The sequence below is a fragment of the Cyanistes caeruleus genome, chromosome 6 (genome assembly GCF_971803275.1).
Source record: "Cyanistes caeruleus chromosome 6, bCyaCae1.hap1.1, whole genome shotgun sequence".
Taxonomy (NCBI): domain Eukaryota; kingdom Metazoa; phylum Chordata; class Aves; order Passeriformes; family Paridae; genus Cyanistes; species Cyanistes caeruleus.
The window spans coordinates 36,119,160-36,142,040 of NC_141706.1; the positions used below are offsets into that span (position 1 = coordinate 36,119,160).

The window sequence follows — 22,881 nt, forward strand, 5'->3', positions numbered from 1 at the left end:
GCGCTCGTCCGCTGCCGCCACCGAGCGCCCCGGGCCGGCAGTGCCGGTGCAGCCCCGGGGCTCCCCGGCTCCGGCGGGACCGCTGCAGCCGCCACCGCGCTGCTCCCAGGCCTCGGCGCCTGCCCACGTGTATTCTGTCGTACGCCCCTTGCCAGGGTTAACGACATGAACCTCGACGTGGGGCTGTAAAAATGTGTTTCAAACGCTGCTGCCAACAGCCGCCGCTGCGCTGTCTCTGCAGACATTTCTCGGCTCCTTAATTAAGGAGTGCGTTTCAGAACGTTTCGAGGGCCCCAGGCCGGAGCCGCGCGGTGCCCGGGGCAAGAAGCAGCGAGCTGCCAGCACGCTGCCGGCCGCTCGCCACCCGCGGCTGCCCCCGGCGGGGCGGAGCCCGCTGCTGGCAGGGCGGCTGTGCGGCTGTGGGCGAGGCCAGCGCGGAAGAGGCGGCGGCCGCGGGGCGGGGCCTGTGCGGTGCAGGCGGATCCAAAGGGGCTGGGCGGGCGCTGCGGGCAGCCGTGCGCCGGCGGTGCGCGGGTAGCTGCCGGAGCGATGCTCAACTGCTGGGAAGCCGCGCTGGGCGCCGCCGTCTCCGTCCCCGTCCTTCTTTTCGTGGCAGCGCCCTACATCAGGTGCGTCTTACCGAGCGCAGCCCCTGCCCTTCGCGTACGTTCAGCCCCGCAGAGCGGCGCCCGTTGGGGCGCGGAGCTGGCGCGCTTCGCGTCTCAGCGCGTGTGTGTCTGTGTGTGTGTGGCGAGAGTGCGAACAGCGGGAATCCCGCTCTCCAGCCCGCGCTGGGCTGGCGAGACATCCAGAGTTCCCCAGCTCCAGCGCCCAGGTGACACTGCCGCGCTGGAGTCTCTGGCCCGCTCAGCCCTGGCACCGCCCGGCGCGTTCCCCGGACTGTCCCGGCACCGGCGCGCCCGCGGAGGAGCGGCAGAGGGCGGGGCCCGCGTTCTCCTCAGGGCGGGGCGGCGCAGCCCATTGGCCAAAAGGCCTCGGAGCGCGCGGCAGCAGCCAATGGGAGCCGTGGCTCCACATGACGCACGGGCGGGGCCCGAGGGCGGGGCCGCGCTCGGGAAAGCGCGGGGGATTGGGGGCCGCGTTCCCGGTGTCCCGGTCACGACACGGTCGTGACCAGCTGCTTCAGGTGAGGGCGCCCGTGACTCCCGGGGGCCCAGGGCGCAGCGGTGAGCCCGAGTGTTGATGCGAACCCCCAGGTTCTGGGTGCTCAGCGCCGGCCCGAGCCCCCTAAGGAGGCAGAGGCGACTGGTGCGTCCCCTCTTGCAGGCGCTATGTCGCTGGAGGACGGTGTAAGTCGACAGCAAGGCTGGAGGGGAAGGTGGTGATAGTAACAGGAGCCAACACAGGCATCGGGAAGGAGACCGCCAGAGACCTCGCGCAAAGAGGCAAGTGCAGGCTCGTCGGCACACATCCCCGTGCAGCTGGGGTGGCTGTGCCTTGTGACAGTAGTCCCTTTTCTGCAGATGAGCCCAAGTGTTATTACTTTAGAGGCCGTAATCGCTGAGGTGCAAGTTCCCAGTTCTTCAACTGTTTTCATTGCTTGGACTCCAAATATGTGCCCTGGGGACATGAAAATGCTTTGCACTGCAACTGATTCGAGGGGACTGGGGAAGTTCCTGGATTCTGCTTGTATGAAGCTGGGAAATAGGTCCACCACAGTGTGCTTTAGTTATTCGTGTTTCAAGTTAATTTGATGTAAATGTTATTTGGCTAACTTGTAAGAAGATTAAGGTTCACAATCCATTTAGAAATTACTCTGGCTGGAATCCATCACCTTTATGTGCTCCTGGCTTGATGTTCCCATTATAGAGGCAGATACAACCCTATTATACCAGTGTTGTTGAATGCAGTCCTGACCTGGGAGAGAACCTGGATAAAGACACTTAAGATGTGCATCTGCCTGGTCTGAAATCATCTTTCAGCTGATTATAGCTCACAATTGAGTGGGAAAGCCTTTGTCCCTTTCAGCCACCCTCCTGAGAGATGCCAATTCCCTAAAGAAACAATATATTGTTTGTAATTGCTCTGCACGGTCAGCCTGCTTGTCATAGCCTAGATCATCCAGTGTGCTCCAGTGATCTCAGTTCCTGTTGCTCCCCCCTCCCCTCCTTGCAGGTGCAAGGGTAATTATTGCCTGCAGAGACATAGCAAAGGCAGAAGCTGCAGCCAGTGAAATCCGAGCTGAGACGGGGAACCAGCAAGTCATTGTGAGAAAACTGGACTTGGCTGATACGAAGTCCATCCGGGAGTTTGCTGAGAAATTTCTTGCAGGTACAGTCTCTAGTTCTTCTTTTTAATGAGAATATTTTACCAAGGATTGCTGTCTGCTCTTCTAACCATTGCCAAATCCCTGCCCTGCTTGTCTCTGTACCTCTTGGGTACTGTGGTCCACAGCAGGGGCTGGCCAGAGGCCGTGACCTCATTTGTGGCAGGAGACGTATCCTTTTCTACAGGTGACGTGGCTGCAAATCAGACAGCATGGGGTGACTTGTGTTACCTTCGTGTCTGCATTCTCTGTTTCATTGTTTAAGGATGTCTGTTGTTTCTTGCAGAGGAGAAGGAACTCCATATTCTCATTAATAATGCTGGGGTAATGTTATGCCCTTACTCCAAAACTGCTGATGGCTTTGAGATGCATCTGGGAGTCAATCATCTTGGTAAGGCCAGTAGAATCCTGTTTGCACTCAATATGGAATCACAGAATTGTCAAATGGTTTGGGTTGGAATGGCCCTTAAAGATCATCTTCTAACATCAACATCCGTTCCAAAATGCCAAAGGAAAATCCTGCTTTCAGATTTTCTCTTCCTCATTCTTCCTTTCACAGGAAGGATGGAGGGCCAGAGTCAGAGTTCTGCAATGTGGTGTATTTGCATATCGTGGATCCAGTTTAAGTATCTGTATGTGGTACCTCGGACATTTTGAAATGTATGACAGCTCCAGCTTTTTGAAGATGAGGACCAGAACTTGAAGGTCCCCAAAAAGTGTAGATGTTAATTCAGGGGAATATAACAGAAATTTTCCTTTTCCTGACTTGAAATGAGGGCAGCAGTAAGATACCACATATAAGCAAGCAGGGGAACCCTTCCTAGAAGGGTGACCTTTCGTCTTCCCCCTAGGTCATTTTCTCTTGACTTTCCTCTTGCTGGAGCGCCTGAAGCAGTGTGCCCCAGCCCGCATTGTGAACGTGTCCTCGCTGGCTCATCACGGAGGCCGAATCCGCTTCCATGATCTCCATGGTGAGAAGAGCTACAATCGTGGCCTCGCCTACTGTCACAGCAAATTGGCTAACGTGCTCTTCACCCGGGAGCTGGCCAGGCGGCTGCAAGGCAAGTTCCAGAGGCAGGTGGGGTGTTTATCTGCTTGGCTTTCTGAGCACTATGGGTGGGGCGAGTGGACTGAAGAAAGGGCTGCAAATCGTCTGTGCAGAAATTGAATGGTGTGAGGCAAATGTCACTGAGAGCTCTATGCAGGAAGAAGACATCTCCTGTCTGTGGAACCAGGACACTTACAATACAGATTGTCTTTACAGCAACAGGGTAGAGGAGTTTAGTAGCTTGGCACAGTTGAATGTATCTCATTTTTCTTTGGTGCTTGTCAAAAACTAGCTGCATTCATGCAGACAGTTGTGGTATGTGGGTGGAAGCTGAAAACAGAGCTACAACTGCAGTCTCCAATAGAAAAGCTAATGCACACTCAGCTGCCTTAAAGGTTGGACGCCTGTAGAACAAGCATAAGATTAGACAGTACCTTGTAAGCCACAACATCTGTCACAGTTGTGTCATTCAGTCCTGTTCATAAACTTAAGTTGTATTTATTTACTATAACAGAAGCAGTGTCTTCCCCAGGAAATTACTATTAGAGAAAGTCAAAAGAGGCAGGTGTTCTCAAAAGCCTGATGGAAACTGCTGCTGGTTTAGCACTCGGGCCCTCTAACACTCTCTGTATCCAAGTCTGGGCTCCTCCTTTAAGTTACAGAATATCCACAGGTAGAATTGAGGAGTGTATTACCCTTCTATTCTGAAGACACTTTGATCCATGCAGATTTGTCCTGGACTACTTTATTTTTCCATAGGTACTAAAGTCACAGCAAACGTTCTCCATCCTGGTTCTGTCTATTCTGAACTGGTCCGGCACTCATTTGTAATGACTTGGCTGTGGAAGATATTCTCTTTCTTCTTGAAGACGCCTTGTGAAGGAGCTCAAACCAGTATCTACTGTGCAGTAGCTGAGGAGCTGGACTCTGTGACAGGACAATACTTCAGGTGCGTGCAAGCTGACAAAGTGATACTCTGTGGAAGGCAACTTCCACAGTTGGCTGGGGAATATGGGACTTACTGTAATTCTTCATTAAGAAGGGACCAGGTAAGAGGCTGTCTGGTAAGACTGAGGGTGACATACTAGAGCATTACCTCTTCCAGGTCCGTTGCAAGCATGTTAGAAGAAACACCTGACCTGTGCAACACTTCATACAAGAGCATGTCATTTAGTGCTAGAAATATGAATGTACTTGAAGTGCAGGAATGGCTGTCACATGCTCAGAGCTCTGATACTGACTTGCCTAACACTTGTGAAAATCACTTTTCAGTAGAGCTGTGTAGTTAATGAGGTCACTTCAGTCAATCCTGGGAAGAGCATTTCAGTTCCCTTTGTAGTTTTACCCCACTGGAGCAGAAGGGCCTGTGCTCTCAGCGAGAGCTGGTAAGAGTTGCAGAGACAGGAGGTGAGATTTTCAGGTCCAGCATGTCACCAAATAACTTTATCCTCCAGTGTGATAGACCCATCAGTTGGGAAGGGGCTGTTGCTGGGCTGCTTGTCACACTGCCATGGAAATGATCTTGTTTAGCTCCCATTAGAAAACCTGCTATTTTTTTTACTTCTTTGACTTACTTCAGTACCCTACATTGTTCTCCTTTTCCCATCACCAAAAACACAGCCCAGAGCACTTTCAAGTCATCATCATTCTAGATTTGAAGGCTGCCATTCATATCTGCCAGCTTCCCATTGCATGTAGAGCACTGTAACAGTTCTGTTTTTTGGGAATAAATATGAAAATTCATTGTCTTTTTTTTTCTTTTTTTCCCTCACATGGATGCTGTTGGAGAGCTTGCTTCTTGTGATTTGTGACCAGATTAGTCTCTGTAATGACACTGCCTGATCTTCATTTGGGAGTTTGTACCATCTTAATCAGACTTGAATATATAAATAGACATCTTAAGTCTTCCCTGGATGACTGTCTGTCTCGGGATAAAATGTAGCATTAATGTCCTGAAGTACAGAAAACTGGTGGAATTTTAGCTCATTTAAAAAAGGGAGTTTTGGACATGGTGGGAAATGAGAAGCTTTGACACCAATTCACAATTTACACTGGACTAGCCTCTAGTTCTTTTCACTTTCCAGGTCATAGACTATAAAACACAAGTGTAGACATTAAGGAAAGAATTTGCATGCCACAGTGAGACAGGTGGGAGTCTACCAGTTGTTTCGGGAATATTAACAACTCCTTCTGTAAACGCTGAGCAGAATGGAAAGCTTACAAGATGCCATTTCCTCTGTGCTCTTAAACCCCCAAGTTATTGCAGCATTACAGTTGAGAACACAGGACCTCTTTTCCAGACTGAGTGCTTTCTGATTGGAGGAGCTGAGAAGAAAGGAGCCACAGTTCAGAAGATAATGGAAAAGGGAGTAACCATACATGGTTATTACAGTGTTGTTCTTCTTGGGCATATAGTGGGATAAATAGTTTAGAATGAAGGGCTGTTTAAGTGACTTTTTTGTAATGTTATGCACCTGAAGAAGCTTGGTTAGAGTTTATATCCCTTTTTAGTGGTATTAATGAGAATGCACAACTGGTGAGGTTTCTTTTAAGAGCTGAGACAACAGATAGAGCTAGACTTGCTTGCCAGTTCTTGTCATTGGGAGATTCTTCCCTAGCTAGCAGAAAACTTCCTCATGGTGGCTTAACACTAACCTTTGCTCATTTTCTGGATAGCCCCCCACTATTCCTGAACAGGTCTTGAATTCAACTGATAGAGAGCAACTCTCTAATCTTAACACAGACATTTCAGTGTACTAATGTAGACTTGAAAGAATAAAAAGAATGTTTTTCTTACAGTGATTGCCAGCCAGCGTACGTATCTCCACGTGGTCGGGATGATGAGACTGCAAAGAAACTCTGGAGCGTGAGCTGTGAGCTCCTTGGTATCCAGTGGGACTGAGCAGCACCAAGTGTCCCTGGCTGGGCCCAGCAACACTTCTCTGGGGAACAGCACTGCTGAGAGACCTCAAGAGTAGAATGCTGATACTTCAGCTGCCCTAAGGATGCCTCTGTGGGCACAATGTAATTTGAATTTCTGGAATATTACACTTAAGGATTGTGATTTGTAAGTAATCAGTCCCTTTTCCTAGCTGGAGAATTAGAGCATTGATGCAGGAAGCAACCTCCTTGTTACCTCACACAGCAGCTCAAGGCTATGATTCTCTGGCTTTAGAATAGAAAGGGAGGTTGCAGTCTTAGGTTTAGATTCTGAAGTAACAAGGAATTACTTTAAATAAAGTTCGGTTGGTTTTTTTCCTAACAGCAATAGTAAAATGGTAGGACTCTAAACTTACAACCTATGAGATTACTTTCAGTTCCTACCCTTTGAACTGGCAGAGCAAAAATACTTTTGGATGTTAGATTTTCTGGCAAGTTATGCAATACTGATACTCTCAAACACACAGAAACAGATCCTGGCCTTTTTGTGCCAAGCAATAGGTAAAGTTTTTACGTGGAATCACTTTCTCTGCATGCTCTGTAAGAAGCTAGACCCTAGCCACTGAGGTATCTTGGCCCTAAACTGATTGCAGTAAGTTAACTGAGGGTTGGCAAATCTTCTGAGAACCCAGGTTTTGGTGCAGTTGACTAGGAGGTTAAAAGTTGCAGGAGGACTGCAATTGTGCACAGGCAAGTTATTAAAAAAATCAACATCTCTCTTGTGAAGTATTGAACAAAGACAGTGTAAAAGTTGTCTCAGTAACCCCCCCCCCCCAGCTGCACTTTAAATTATTTTAGAGCCTAGAAAATAGAGAAGAATGAATAAGGAACATCTCAATCATGTTAAAAAAATACTGAAACAACTTCAGCTGAGACTTTAGCTTTAAATGACACCATACTCCCTAGAGCTAAATAGCTGAAGCAGGAGGCAGGACTATCTTGGTATTATGGTCCAGCTGGCTCCAGAACAGGAAGGTAAGACTTGCACAGAAATCCTTGCATTTGTCTGCCCAGCAGTTACTGGCTGCCAGCCTGCCTGTGCAGGACCACACAGCTTGCTCTTCCACAAAGCAGCTGGCTCAGGCCATGTAGCACTGGGATTTTGCTCCCTTGGAACTCCAGTGCTACATGAGTGCAAACTGCTGGAGTGTGATCCATAATCAGAGATTATTTCTGAAAGAGTTAAGCAGTCAGAAACCAAGTGCCACAGCTCATAGGATTATCTTCTGCTTCTGAAAAAAAGCCTGGAAGTTTTTGGACTTACATATGAGCCTGCCACTGTGACCAACTGCCAGTTTTGGAAAACAAATGCTAATTTTCATTCTGCCTGCCTGGATGCTGTCTATGCAGATCAGTCCTGTGCTACCTCTGAGCAATACTAAATAAAGACATTTTCCTTTTACAACAGGACCCCGTATTTTCTTTCAGAAATGCTGAATCACTTTACTTGGTGTTGCTGTTATCTGCATGTGCCTCACTAATGTAGAGAATTCAGTCCAAGTAACATTTTAAGAAGTCCCTTTGTGTTTCTTCTCCCTGTCACTCTACCTTTTTTGCCTTTCCATCTTTATGCTTCATCCCAATTATGAAACTAAATCCACAATTATAATACAGCAGTAGAATGTTACCTACCAGTGGGGCCTTTGCTTGTTTTCTATGTGTCATTCTCTGATCTTGAAAGTGGCTTCAGGAGCAAGAGAAACAATTTTTTTAAAAAGCAGAAAAGTGTCTCTGGTGTGAAATACCTTTGCCCTTGCAGGTCAATACTCCTCTCAAAGAAGTCTGATCGTAGATTTAACACAAGACATGTTAAATAAACATTTCCATAGACATACATCCACTCTCTTTGACCTTGAGCAAGTAATTTATACCTCTCAGCTGATCTGTAAAAAAATGAGGAAACTAAAGCTCATTTAGCTGTCTCAAAGAGAGGCTTCTAAGGGAGAGTTAGATTAACTTGCAAAGCTCCCTAACGAGGATTACTGAGTACACGCATGAGGCTGAATTACCTAGGCTACCTAGCTGCTGGGGGGACTTCTAAAGATGTGACATTCCAGTTGATCTAAATATTGAGGATACTCAGTAACAGATAAATTTGGCATGATAGAACATTTATCCCCCTTCTAATTCCACCACTAAGCATAACCAAAAACAAAATGCAGATCTAGAACGAGACCCTAGCTCTGCTGAGATAAAAAATAAACTGAAAATACATTAACAGTCATAATACTTTATTATTTTTTAAATTGTAAACAAACCTTGGTCAGTAACAGAAATTATTTGAACTGGCAGTATTCAATCCCTTTTTCCTGCTCAAAAATTCGAAGTCCCTCGATAATTGCACTATTTATGACACAAGGTAATTAATCAGAGTCAAAATTCCAGTTCTGCTGGTACAAGAAAGATCCCTACAATTCCAGGTTAAGAACATCAAATTACAACAAACACTATATAAAGTGCATCAGGTACAGTGCAGAGAGGTCAGGAAGAAAGACAGGTATGGAACTGACAGGTCTGCATGGCAAACTCCACTCTCAGTGCTCTCTGCAGCTGAAGGAACTCGAGCAGAACAAGCAGTGTTACAGCCTGTTATAGCACTGCAGATCTGGATACCCACACACAGTAAAATCTCCTCCCCATAATCAGAGATTTAAAAATGACTGAAGCCATAGGTAGTGTCACGTTTTAGGATTAGCCTGATGGCTGTAAGCTGATGGAAAGCTAGGTCAGTCTGGCCAAGGAAACAAAAGCTTTCATTAGTACTGCTTATTAATGAGATAATGCAAATCTGTGGTCAGGGGATTCTGAAAGCTATATGTGGTCATTTCTGCTCTAGTGAGCAAAGCAGAGCACCTCCAAAGAGAGGCGTTTGTGTCAGCTCTTGAAACCCTGAAGAAGATGGACCAAATCCTTTCCAACACTATAGAAGTGTGCTCTTTCATTACAGTGAGCTTGGGGATAGTGCAAAACTCTTACTTGACAGTCTCAATTACTTTATGTACTAAAACTATTTACAATTACATTACACTTTAGAAAACCTGTTGGTTTTTTCATGTAAACAACTTTTTAATGAGAAAGTGAATTAGTTTCCCTACTTCTTGTGCTGAAATACATGTAAACAGCAAACAGAAACTCTTGTGGAACATCTTTTTTTTTCTTTTTTTGAAGGTCCTGCTACTGTCTCACACATTTCTGCCAGTTTCTCATGTCCCACTGCTAGTTGCAGAGAAGCAGCTATTTTTTTTCAGCATCCCTGAACACAAGACATTACACAAAGGTTGCTGTTTTTTTTCATAAAATTGATTAACCTAACAATTCCAGAGCAAAACCTGTCAATACAGGGCATGTCCAGTTTGGTGTTCTATTATACTTGACAGGGACAAATTATCCTGGTAATAAATAAATAAATGCATCTCTGTGACAGGGATACAGACCACCTGTTTAATTTTGCCACAGCTTGCTATATCCTTATTGTTTGCGATACCTGATGAAGTTTACTGTCAACTATTCAGTCATAAAGCTGCATCACAATGATTTATTGGGTATCACCATAGTAAAGAAAGAGGCACATGATTTTTCAACTATTTTAAAGGCTTGTTTTCCCTTTGAACTCCCCTTACAGGATGTTCCCTTTAGAACTTCATCTTGCTGGCACTAGCCCAAGTGCCACACCTATGGCACACATCACACAGTGTGACTGGTAAGTATAAATCTGCCATAAAGAATCAGTTCCTACCTTTTCAAACAAACTAAAAAAACCTGGGTATATTGTACTAGTGGGGGAGATAAAAAAGAAGTAGCAATGATTTCTCTAGAGGCTTTAAAAAAATCTCTTGAGTTTTAGTCTTTGTATCAGAAGAACTCTCCAACCTTGAAAATTTTACAGGAAACATCACAAAAATTTCATACGCTAGGCTACACTGAGTTGATAAAATTTTTCTGTCCTCTCTACATATGTTTTCTGGATTAAAAATAAAACACATATCATTAAGTCCAGTGCTTTTCAAAAAATACCGACCCCCCAAAAATTAAAAACCAACGAAACCCAAAAACTAAAGCCAGAAACAGAAGTGCTCTCTTCCATATATCTAAATCCTTGCTTGTTCAGTTTGAAATTGCCCCTCTCCCCCCATCAAAAAGAGAGCCAAAAAGCACCCTGAGGTAGTGACTGTTTGTCAAAATACAGAACTGGCACTTGTAATTTACTTCCCTTCACCAGAGGCACATTAGCAGCATCCATTTGCCACCGACATCAGTCAACAGAGTTCCATTTTACCTAGAGGCTGCTGAACCAGACACCTTTGAGCTGTCTTGAAGCCTTCTCCTTCAGTACGATGGCAAATGGCAGTCACACATTACATCCTGGTGCCCTGGGGAAGCCGATTTCTCACCTTGGGCTGGTGCACTGAGAGCCACTGGGTACAGATGGCTTTGACGACATCGTCGCCACTGCTCTCGGCCAGCTGCCGCACGCGCTGGACGAGCTGCACGGCCCGCGCCTTCTCCTGCCGCACCGACACCAGGTACGCGGAGCGCAGCTTGTTGCACATCATGTAGGCCTGGATCTGAAGCACACAGGCAGTCAGAGCTTGGTCAGAAAGCTGTAGCAAACTAACTGGACATGCTTCAGCAAGGACTCATGGGAAATACCCGTGCAGAAGCCTGCCGTACGAGGTAGCAGCAGCACATTACCAAATGCAGCATGGCATGAAGCAGATCCCAGTGAAAAAAATGGGCAAACAGGTATATTTTATTAAGTTTGTGTCTTGTAAATACTCCTTTACTGTATGACCATGAAATTAGTATTAGGAGTCCTATCTCGTGCATTAATTACAATATCCTCATAGCAAGTAGTCTGAATCTGTCGTTTTCTTTCACTGCTGGCTCTACAACAACTCTTGTCTTTCACTGATAGATCTTACAGAAAAGCAGAATTAAAAGCCTGTTTTTCAATCTGCCTACAACAGGGAGTCTGTTATTCAGAGCAGACAGAGGACTGTCACCAATCTTTAGATTTTATTCCCAGCTATGCCACTCAGGATCTACAACAATCCCCAAATTCTGAGTCACAACTACTTCTATAAACAGGCATCTACAGTTCTCCAGTGGCTTGGCTGGCTGGAACGAAAGCCAGCAAAGAAATAAACTAGTTTAGGCTGCATTTCCTCTAAGATAAAAAGTCTATCAGAATATGGAGAAATTTTATCATTTAACTATCACCACAGAAATAGTATAATCCTCAAACAATAAGCTGAAGTGGTCATCATTAGCTGTCTGCCATTACTAGAAACTTACATGCACGTAAGTGAAAAGTTGAATAACAAAACCAACAAACCCACCAATGTGCCTTTCTGAAATACTTCCTCCCACTCTAGCAAATGCCCAGCCCTCTCAAGGAACTAATAGGGATAGTCCCAATTGGTACCTGTATATCTCAGCTTTACAGTCACAAACACCATGAGGAATTCCTCAACACTTGGGGAATTCACTGTGATTTCTTCAATCTAGGAAGCAGCCTTCAAAAAATCTTATTTGCATGAGGATGAGAGAGAAGACAGTGAAAAAGAGCCTGCAAGCTGCAGAGCAAGACTGGGCTGTTTAGCTGTTGCTACTGTGCTTTTACTTACCTTATTTTCATCACTGTCCATATCTTGAATCAGATTATCGAGATCCTGTATCCAAAGAAGGGAAAAGGTGTTCACATTTGAAGTGATAATAGTCTGCAAATAGTCTTACCCCACCAGGGACCAAGCCCCTGTGGACAGGCAGGGCAGCTGAGATTACACTAGGTGCTTAGACTGCCCCAACTGTGAGAGCTGCAGATGTAGAAAGTATAAAAAAATAGTAATTCCAAGTCTTCCCTTTACCCACAGCTTTTCCTGCCTGCCATCTCTGGGGGGTATCCCTAGAGACCTCTATGTGTCTCTCATGGACATGTCTTGTGTGGGGAACCTACAAATTCATTTCATGTCACACCCCAGCAGGAGTCACCCCACAGCCCACCCTGACTCAAAGAGTGAACTGCATCCCCTAATCTAATTAATAGAACTAGCAAAGTTCATCTCCTTCCCTCACTGGGATAGAAAAAACCACTGTGGTAGGCAAAGGGAATCACAGAATTGGTTCCCATGGAGGTGGGAGGTTTCTGCCTCCACACATCCTCTTTGTTAGCCAGGGAAGCCTCACCGAAGGGAACACCTCCTGCTGCAATCAGCAGCATCTGACAGGATCTTGTGAAGCAAATGTTCTGTCCACATCATGGATATCCATTTGGGAAGTGCAGGGTAGGAGTGTGCTACAGCTACTTATGGTTTCCTCTCAGAGTATCTTGTACAAGGCAAACCACACACTCCCACCTTTAAACCGTGCCTGTAGTATGGAGCCAGAACACCTGAAGGACTCACTAACAGAGCAGGACAGGCACCAGACTTCTCTGTAGCTTGTATTGTCTATACCCTTTTTACTTCAAAAGGGACACAACACAGGACAGAATTACCTCAGCAGGAATGTTTTTGAACTCATTTAGGCAGTTTAGGATAATGTTATCCCCATCATTTTTTGCTGCCACTCCAGACTCATTGACACACTTCAGGAGCTGCTGGATCTCGCTGTATTTCTGCTGCTTCACCAGCTGCTTGGCCACTTTGCTGTAAACTTCTGTAGCCTCCAGCTGGAAGTCCTAGAGGTAGTTGGAACATTAGAGCAACACGCTGAATATTCTCAGCAGGTTTTCTCAGAGGGAGTCTACACAACTGAGACAGTCTCTCCTGAAGACAAAATACTACACCACAGTCCAAAAACTTAAAGCTGTTTTGGGAGCCTCTGGTTTTCCACTCACCACTGCTCAGGGTTGACTTTTTTATAACCAGACTTGCAAAAATCAATCCTGCTTAAGAACAAGAGTGCTGTTACTGCCTTCTTTTCAGGCAAAAAGTCAGTTTTATTTCTTCTAGCAAAAGATCTTTCCTAGATCCCTACCCACCTCTCCCTCACTTAGCATGTTTCCACTGTATTTCTGTAGCCCTCTCACTAGCAGTCACTTTTTGGATACCCCAAACAGGAGGGAATTGACCATCGAACACCATCCATGTGAGGGAAAAGATGATAAAAGCTGTGAGCTGATCCTGCAATGATTAAATAAAGAAAAAAAAAAAGGATGGAAATGGAAGTGATTCCATTTCCAGCTGGACTCACTGCTCCATTTTTATTGGAGGTAGTGGCTGCTGCTTAGAACTGCTGTTTTTCTAGGGCTCTCCATCTCCCTACAAATGAGCTCTGTCTTGTACATCCTGACCTGAAAGAAGAAGCAGGGCCTGCCACATCCAAAAATACTTTCAGTGTGCCACCTCTGTCCAAAAGTGCCCTGCTCTACTGTCTGGGACTATGTGGATGAGAAACACTCAGGAGAATTTAGAGGCCTGTGAGCTATGCTGACTGAAATCACTCAACTTCTACCCAGACATGAGGAATGAGAGGTCCCCAGTGAGAGTTTCCAGTTAATTAATTTTGCTTTCAAATTAGGAGAACAGAACAGAGAGAGCCCTGGCCTTATTTATTCACAGTCATTGCATGACTGTTATGAACTGCAGAGAACTACCACATGAGAGGTCTCTACACACATCTATGATTGTGGTTTGCCAGAGTTAAGACACTGAACAAGGTGCACAGCAAAGGAAAAGCTGTATTTCATTCCTTTGTAGGACCCAATTAACTCTGGAAATGTCCTAGTGAAACAGCATCTTAATTTCTTTACTGAGCTTCCACAAATACATGGACATGTAAGAATTAAACCTGTGACTTTTCTCTCAACAAGTTTTTCTTTTGGGTGGATTAAAATACATTTGGGGGTACAAAAGGCTTTTGTTTAAATAATTGCTGCTTTCAGGAGTTATTTTGTAATAATATTGCTTGCTATATCAATTTTTTCCATACCTGGAGAACTCTAAATGCAATCCCAAACCCCTCCTCAATGTTTTTGCCTTCCAATATGACCTGAAAAAAGAGACACAGACAAGTCTGGGAATGCACATTCCTTTTTCATTACATACAGTTAAATAATATTAATGCAAATCCAGATTTTGCCCAGAAGCCAAAAGAAAATGCATTACTTCAACAGAAAACAGCACGAAAACAGTACCAAGAAGTACAGCAAATTATAAACACTGCTTCCCTGAGGGACACAAGGCAATTTACAGATGGAGATGAGACAAAGTTAAGGATGGTTAGAATTATAGCATTATTTGCCTTGCTTCCAAACAAAATGGGATGCAGTCAAAAGGAATATTACTATTTGTGTTTTGGATGCTCTGCCTCAGAAAATTTAAACTTTGAGGAGATGAGCTCCAAGTTCTCACATGTTCTCTGCTACTTTGAGGAAAAGCATGAATTTTTCATAAATAATGGGTTGCATTCATGCATAAGTAACCTGCCCATAAAAAATACAAGAAATTGCTCCAAACATCAAATGCTTCAGCCTGCATTACAAGTTAGTATTGTAGAAAAAAAATAGAGCTGTGTTTAATATGGTAATTAGTACCTTGCAAGCAACATCCATTTTCATGTTATTATTTCCAAAGAGTGTGGGCAAGGAGGAATCTGTCATTTGAGAGGCTCCTGTGCTCTCACACTGATGCAGGAACTTTGTTACTTCCATCTGCAGATCAACTGTATTGATGTGCCTAGACAGTAAAAAAATTCTGACTTTATTTTGTAATAGGAAAAGTGTCAATAATTATTTATATGAACTGACTATATTTGTTCAATATCTTTTAAAAGAAGACAAATTTATAAACAATTCTTTTAGTTGCTTTTTGACTTTGTCCATTGTACAAGTCTGCAGCAATGTTACTTTTAAGATCTGTGCACTTAACATGCATCACAAGCTGAAGCTGAGCAATTATTCACTTTGTTTTAAAGAAGTGAGCCAGAGAAATTGGATCCCTAAATAAATATCTGTTCCTGCATTTTCACTTCATCACATACAGGCCCTCTAGGTTTAAGCTAAGAGTCTAACCTAAATAAAAGAAAGAAAAAAGCCCCTAAGAAAAGCAAGATATAAAACCCCAAGTACAAGAGAGATCTGATTAAATTTGCACTTTGACTTTTGAATACAGGAATCCAGCTATCTCTGGCACCTATAGCTTGTACATAGTGAAGAATTTTAAGTTAGCCCCAGCAGACAGTGAAGCATACAAAGCTGCTTGCTTTTTAGAGAGGAAAGGAAGAGAAAAAGAAAAAAAAACTTGTGGACTCATGTACAATTGTCAATGCGCTGTAGGGTTCCTGTTTGTTTTTGAAATTAAAGGAGGGTAGTCTGATACACATACATATTTTTGGTAGAAACAACTGCCCATCTCCTGGTTTGGATTGTTCGGGGAAAAAGTGATGGGAATCCTAGACTTGTTACTACATAAAAGCAGATTTGGGTCAAGGACAGCCAGTAAGTGTTAGCTAAAGCCAACTTAAATGAAACTAATAAAACCCCCAAAGTCTAAAGCCTGAATTTCACCTCTCCTAAAACAAAGCTTCTTGTTTGTAAATACCTCGACACATCCGTAGCAGACATTTTCTTCCGAAAAGTGAATGCCATTTTTTTCCTTCCTGCACTTCTTGAGACCTCCTGCAGATAGACTTTGAGATGGTCTTTGATCTTTAGAAGCCATGTCTGTTTTCCTCCAAGTTCAGTGTAAGACTTCGCTCCATGAGTGAAAAATCTAATGCAGGTCATTGCAGCACGGACGTGATCCTGAAAGAAACGCACTCACCACTAAGATGGACCACAGGACATCACCTTCAGTAATCACTGTCTGCACTAAAGTGCTCACACATAGTAGGCAATGCTCTGTTTTCTTTAATACAATGTGCCAGATCCATGACATGGATCAGGTCACCCTTAGTAAGGCTCAGGCCTTTCTATGTTTCCTAAGACTGTAAAGAGGCAAAAATACACTTGTCCAGAATGAAGGTTTAGACCAAAGTAAATAACCAAGAATCTGACAGTATTCAGTGATTCATTGAAAGAGATGGCACTGTGCCTCAACTTACCTTCATGAACTGTTGCAATTCATACAGAATATGGTAATAGTTCTTTCTTTGCAAGTATTTGCAGGCTGCAATCAAGTAGACTCCCCAGCTTTCCAATCCTGGATCAATGGTTTCCAGCAAGTTCTCCAACATATGCAGTTTTCCACTTTCATAACTGGGAATGAAGATCCCTTCAATAAACACTTCTGATGGGGATTCCTACACAAGCAGAAAGTAGCTTGAAGCAAAGCCCCTGTAGCTTATTTTCCTTATGTAATATAAAGGCATATTAATTCTAGTTTAGCACCAATAGAACTGTTTATTCCAGAAATACTTAAGTCCCCTTATATCATGCAGTTCCCTAAAGGGAGAGCTGGAAACACTTTGGGTTCCCTAGACTTCTGTCCTCTGTATTTCCTTATATTCCTAATGGTTACAGAATTGCAAACATAGGTGATCTGATTCAACAAGCAATACCATGAGATAGAGGCACAGGGATAGAGAGTAGTGTCTAATGTTATCTGAATGCTGGAATTAAAAATTATCCCTCTCTCTTCTGAACTCTAGGACAACAGTCCCACATTTTCAACTGTAGAAAGAAAGATGAAGTGCTGTTGATGCAGGACCTCTATAAAAAATCTGCACATTCTCTTTCCTAGATGTGTAAAGATCAATGTTGTTCTTCTGTCCCACTGAATTCCTGTCAGCCACTGGATAGTCTGTGTAACAGCATTTCAGGACCTCAGCAAACTCCTGTGCAGAAAACCACCCAAACACTGCACGATGCTCATTGCTGGTTTTCAAATTTCAGTTTCAGGGATGAAAATTTAATTACTCACCTTATTTAACAAGTGAAGCAGTGCTTCTCTCATACAGTCATGTCTCATGTAAAAGCTTATTATTGCCAGATTAGTGCCGTAACTATGTAAATAGAACAAGCACTCCTGATAATAGCTGTTGTGTTGAATCTTCCCCTCACACATCACCTCCAGCGACAGACTTCTTGTTCTCAGTGTTGCTTCAAGTTCCCTCAATGTGGCAAAGTAATCATCATCCTGCCATTAACACAGAGAACCAATGATAGGTGCTCAGCAAGAGAAAACCTTCTTTTCAGATAGGTTCTGTCACTCAGCCCTGAAGCACTTCTGTTACTGTTGTTTTTAAAATAGGCTTCAGAGGGGTGAGAATCCAGCAATGCTTTTTATAAACACTAGACTGGAACCCTGCTATCAACAGATGTGCTGAATCTTGCTGTACCCAGCATAGCCGTTTCCAGGGACAAACAGAAGGCTTTAAAAAAAATACCAGTGTCAACAGCTACTTCAACAACTCGGTTCAAAGAGGCTTTTTTATTGTCCTAAAATATGTACTTGGTCTTTCATCATCATGATTCTGCAGTTATTTAGTAAAAAAGGTAAGTCTTTGGTACCTAAACAGAATTCCAAACCATTTAATAATGTTTTTTGATTAGAGGAGTGGAAAAGCATTTGAAAGGCTTTGAACTTCTGTAAAGTTAACAGAGTTTTAGTTGAAAAATTGACTCACTGCAGCATCACAAAATACTGCTGGGATTTGGTTTAGCTTCCTTAGACTGAAGTAATAATACATTATCCAGTACAGCCTCTTCTTCCACAAAGTATATTCCAAATGACTATAAAATCCTATGATCTGGTTCTCAGGTACCACTTCAAAGTGACGAAATAGATAAAAATTTTCCAACAATATTCAATTTGCAACGCACAATCATGACAAAGAAGGAAAATAAACACTCTAACACCTGCTATTGTAATATGGATTGCTGTAAGATGTGTACTAAACCATCAGTACTTGGCTTTGCCATAGACCCTCAGAGTAGATAGAGAAGATTCTTACTGTGATGAGTACTGGCTTCACTGTGGACTCCAGGTACTGGATCACATCCTGGACCAGCCTTGAACCATGGTTCAGCTGGTTTAGATCCATGGGTGGCTTTAAACATCGGTTAAACTTCTCTCTTGCGGAAGTTAAATTTCCAGCTTTAAGGCAAGCCATGCCCCAAGCATGCCATGCTCCACCTGGATCCAATCCAGATTTTGTAGAAACCTAAATTCAAAATAATTTGTTATTATTACAACACAGTCCCAGTACAGCAAATAGGAAAAATGGCTTATCACACAGTCTGTGATTTGGACCTTTCCCGTCCTAGAGCACACTTCCCATTAAAAACAAACAACTGAAAAACCATATGAAAAAAACGTGCTGATTATTTCCATATTACTGGCACAAAAGACCAACTACCAAAATGCCCATGATCAGCAAATCTGGAAGTATTTTTTATTGTACAAGTTTAAACTACTGTTTATCTGGGAAATTTCAGTTCATGAGTTCTAAATCAGAAAAGCAGATGATTTTTACAGAGCAGAATTCATCAGATTTGTGGTTTTAAAAAAGGCAACAGAAGATGCTTCATGAACTGCCAAGGTATTTTTTATTTCACACAACTTTGCTGATAAAATTTATTCCTGATTTTCTTTAGTAGGCCTAAAGCTCTTTTAGCTGCTTTTAAACAAGAACTATTTCTATTCAAATAGGTCATCTATTCTTGCTGTTTATTACTGCTTAACAAATCTTAATACTATTTGTAGTATCATAATCCTGTATTTAACAAAGTGCAATGCCATAAAAGAGAGGCTTACAAAATCCTGGGAGCAGGATTAGATAATGATAAACCACATCAGATGAGCTCTTTGCCAACATTGCTGATTTCCAAATAAATGGTTGGGAAAGGTGCCTTATCAATGTCTGCTGTCAGATTACAGACAAATAAAATCTAACATTTAAGCATCAGATAAAGTCCTGCCACAAAGGGTATCTCACCCTTTCTACTGGCTGCAAGATTCCTCCATTTAATGACTTCCTTGCAGTTAGTCTATTCCAGTCTTAACTATACCAGGAAACAAGGCTGCTTATCCTTCCCTTCTGCAGCCTGCTCCACAGCAGGACTTTACATCTCAGAAATTTCTTCCTGTGTTCAATAGATTATTTCTTCCATATTTAGAATTCTAATCTCAGTTTCTAACTGTTCCAATATTGTGCATTTCACACATCACATCCATCTGAGTTCAAGAAGGAGGGAAACAAAAGCCACTAGAGAAGATTTAACACTGACACCCCTCTACCAGCATTACCTCTATGGCTAGTTGATAGTACTCTGCTTCCAAAAGCTGATTTCTCAGTCTTGTTACTGCTGCTGGGAGAAGGATCTGATCCAAAGATGGCACTGGACGGTAGGCAGCAGCAACCAAAATATTCAACACATCCACTTTGCTGATGTAGCTAGAGGTCAAACAAATACATACACTTTCACTGTATGTATATATATTACACTGTAATGTATGTTACCATACATTAAAGAACTTTATGTCAAAGACAACTCTTAGAACAGTGGTTTCTAATCACCAGTACACCAGGTTTCTCTATGCATCATACTATCCCTGTCAGAGTATTTGTTATTGTTTGGGGTTTCTTTGCCATGTTCAGTGTAACACGCCAACTGAAGACACCAGCTGTATCTTACCAAATCAAAACAGTACATGTGAAATTCATATATCACACCTGCCACCTCGAGCTCTGTAGGACAAAGTGTGAAGTGTAAAACATGAATTCTCAGGAAGCACAGGTTTTAAAATCCTGTATAAAAATACAGACTGAAAGCAGATATACAGTATCAGAAGTAAAATATGTACCCGTCTTTGTGAATAATTTCTTCCTAGTCAGAGATCTCTCTCAGTAATTGTTAAGTAGTCATATTACTTGAACTTCTCCTATTTGAACTTGCACATTATTCCTGCATTATGAACTTCTCATTTAAATTGGTCCCACAGTACAAACACAAATCAACCCTTCCACCTGTACTCCTCAATGAAAAAACATAATGGTCTTGACAGTACCACAATACATCCTAGTGAATATCTCATTAAATCACCTGTCACAGAGAGCTAGGTCCTGGCTCCTTCCAGCTTTTACAAACATCATTTTAGCACTGAAGAGCAATTGTTTCATGATGTCCATGAGGAGTCCAGCATCCACCTCAGGATTAGTGAGCCCTTGGGACAACCTGCAGCAGTGCTCTATCAGTTGATGGCCACATACTATGCTGTCACTGTGCAGGCTGAGAATGGCAATACACAAGGAAGAGCTGGGAGCCTGATAATTTGAGGAAAGACAGACAAATATAGGTATTGAGGTAGCTCTCCAGTGAACTGCTTATATTAGACTCTCTCCTGACCTCACCTGTTCATAATAAAATTCGCTGCGTACAATTTCATTCTCCTCTTCATTCAGAGAAAAAATCCATTCAAGATCAGTTGCCTTGGGTATTTGTACCACTGTGTAATATTCATTATTAGAAGTTTCTAGAGCAAAAATGAAAACACCAGGTAAAATCTTTGCACAAGAACCAACAAACCCAGCTAAGGACACATAATGCAGAACATTCCTATCTCTCAAAAAATAGTCATCTATAATCCTCTCATTGTGCCATTTCCTGCTAGCATCACATGTCCAGCACAGATCACAGAAACATTTCCTTCCCTCAGCAGCCTGACAAATTGTACCTAAACTTACTGTCACTGTTACCAAAAACTGGTTCCAGTAATGTATTTTCAAATTATTTTTTAACTTGTATGCTACTGGGCATCAAGCACAGCAGCCTTCCCTCTTTAGCCTTCCCTCAGACAATTTATTAAATATTTCTGAGCAGGAAGGAACTGGAAATGTGAGAGCTGTGGGTTTCAGCTCAAAGGGGAAAATAAAAGAACAGTTTTGAAAGAAAGGGTAAATTGACTTAACCACCTCTATGTTCCTTTTTTTTTTTTTTTTTTTTTTTTAATTTTCTCTTTGACCATAGTGTCCATAAACCAAAAGATTTTAAGATGACCTAACTCCTAATGTTAAATTTTCTTATAAAGTAGTGCTACAGAAAACTGGAGATCTGATCAAATGACTCAAGAAATACAATTTCTGTGAAAAGTAGTTTTCTGTCCTCCAGATTAAGGAAATACTTGTTGGGAAACTTGTAACCCAGAATGGTTATAAATCAAATACTGTCTGTCATCTGAGTGTAGCTGAGAGTACACAAGCCCTCCAATACTAAAGTTTGTGATTGTGGTTCCAAAAAAACAATGGCCGACCTCACAATGCCAAGAAATAGAGAATAATGATAATTTGCTACTCTTACCCCTGATCAGCTTCCTCTGGGAAAAAAAAAAAATACTCAAAACATACTCATTTAGAGTTCACATCCCTTTTTAGACTGTTGAGTAACTCTAAAACTGTAGAATTAATTAAAAAAATCCCAAAGCAGCCAAACCAAACCCCAACATCCCCCCTGCACTTTTCCAAGTTGAAATAGAAACTGAATTGACAAAAATAAACCAAGCTAGGAAATATTTGATAAGCTTTCTTCACAGTCTCATCAGAAAAGGTAGAAAAGCAAAATAAAACTTTCCATCTTAAATCTGATTATTTTCCACATTGTTCTTATCTACTCTTATTGACTGGATCACACAGGTGCAGTGATGTGCATCAATGCGACACAAAAAGCTACATTTCAGCTGTTTCAGTCTTGGAACAAAGGCAGCAGTAAAGCAAGCTTCCATCAACAGCAGGGGAAAAAATTCTCAAACAGCCCATCATACTTCAAAAAGGAACAAATAAGTAAAAATTTTTTGCTTTGTTATTCCACAAATGCAAATTTTGCACCATGTTTCATGCTACTGACATGAGCACCTCATATAACTGTCTTGCTCTGACAGAATTTCACATCAGTGTAGGAAAATTTTGCAGAATCACCCAAAACACCAAAAACAGTAAATACCTCCTGAGGAAAAATAGAGAAAAATTCAGTTAAATTTTGCTATTATTCCTGAAGCCTAAGATATTAGATTTGGAAATTGAGGCACCAAAATGCAATTACTATTTTCACAAAATTGACACAGGAGATGGAACTCAGGACACAACCTGACCCATGAGAGGGGTCTTCTCCTGTGCTACCTCCAGGCACCCAGGGGTATAAAACACCACAGCACATGGCAGTGGTACTCAGAAGTGTATTGTCATGGTTTATAAAAAGAGGATCCCTCAGCACTGCTCTGTAGTGAGCTAATTCCTACTCATACCACTGCCTGCCACTGACTGTTTCTAGAATGAAAAGTGGATTCTCCAACTCTTTTTCAGTTCCTTTCTATAACACCCATTGAACACATTCAATATTGGTTCAGATATCTCTCATAAGTCTCAACTTCCATTCACAGAAGTTTGAAACGCTCAATTTCAGCCTGCACATGCAAAAACCATCAATGGTTATTTTGTAACTGAAGTTCTGATCACTCTTTAGTTGCAACTAGATGTATTAGCTTCCAGTATCTAACTGCTAATCAGGCACTTTAAAAAACTGAGGTTTAACATTACTTCATTCCTTACCTTCCACTTGGTCCTGATCTTCTTTTCTGCTGTAATAAAATTACAGAAAGAACCATCATGCCTACTCCAGCATACTGGGAGAAACATGGTTTAAGTCAGACATCAATATAGCTACCCTCCT

The 22,881-nt window shown here is 42.6% G+C and overlaps 2 protein-coding genes across 7 annotated transcripts in view; one reads left to right on the forward strand and one right to left on the reverse strand.

Moving 5' to 3' along the window:
- Window positions 1-426: 426 nt before the first annotated feature.
- On the forward strand, window positions 427-7,677 carry LOC111930091 (retinol dehydrogenase 12-like). The gene is made up of 7 exons (XM_086895912.1): window positions 427-629; window positions 1,288-1,406; window positions 2,137-2,292; window positions 2,574-2,678; window positions 3,139-3,348; window positions 4,095-4,284; window positions 6,135-7,677. Exons 1-7 carry the CDS (start codon window positions 550-552, stop codon window positions 6,235-6,237), a joined length of 963 nt encoding a protein of 320 aa, XP_086752038.1. The 5' UTR covers window positions 427-549; the 3' UTR covers window positions 6,238-7,677.
- ZFYVE26 (zinc finger FYVE-type containing 26) overlaps window positions 5,134-22,881 on the reverse strand; it is a 49,459-nt gene continuing 31,711 nt past the window's right edge. For 4 of the 6 annotated variants that reach the window (XM_086895873.1, XM_086895872.1, XM_086895877.1 and 1 more), the window contains 13 exons: window positions 22,761-22,789; window positions 20,571-20,692; window positions 20,263-20,483; window positions 19,466-19,613; window positions 18,171-18,380; window positions 17,138-17,353; window positions 16,320-16,517; window positions 15,818-16,020; window positions 14,812-14,953; window positions 14,208-14,267; window positions 12,772-12,954; window positions 11,903-11,947; window positions 8,490-10,840 (listed from right to left, as the gene is read on the reverse strand). In XM_086895873.1, the coding sequence (XP_086751999.1) occupies window positions 10,631-10,840; window positions 11,903-11,947; window positions 12,772-12,954; window positions 14,208-14,267; window positions 14,812-14,953; window positions 15,818-16,020; window positions 16,320-16,517; window positions 17,138-17,353; window positions 18,171-18,380; window positions 19,466-19,613; window positions 20,263-20,483; window positions 20,571-20,692; window positions 22,761-22,789 (1,987 nt within the window). In that variant the 3' untranslated portion in view covers window positions 8,490-10,630. Of the gene's footprint in view, window positions 8,159-8,489; window positions 10,841-11,902; window positions 11,948-12,771; window positions 12,955-14,207; window positions 14,268-14,811; window positions 14,954-15,817; window positions 16,021-16,319; window positions 16,518-17,137; window positions 17,354-18,170; window positions 18,381-19,465; window positions 19,614-20,262; window positions 20,484-20,570; window positions 20,693-22,760; window positions 22,790-22,881 lie in introns of those variants that run through there. The other 2 variants (XM_086895875.1, XM_086895874.1) reach the window with 2 other exon arrangements.

What these genes read in the sequence shown, in the direction of transcription:
- LOC111930091 (XM_086895912.1), top strand. Translation starts at nt 550, where the DNA reads ATGCTCAACTGCTGGGAAGCCGCGCTGGGCGCCGCCGTCTCCGTCCCC. An exon ending in GTGGCAGCGCCCTACATCAG is followed by an intron (nt 630 to 1,287) that starts GTGCGTCTTACC and finishes CCCCTCTTGCAG; the next exon opens with GCGCTATGTCGCTGGAGGAC. An exon ending in GTGACAGGACAATACTTCAG is followed by an intron (nt 4,285 to 6,134) that starts GTGCGTGCAAGC and finishes TTTTTCTTACAG; the next exon opens with TGATTGCCAGCCAGCGTACG.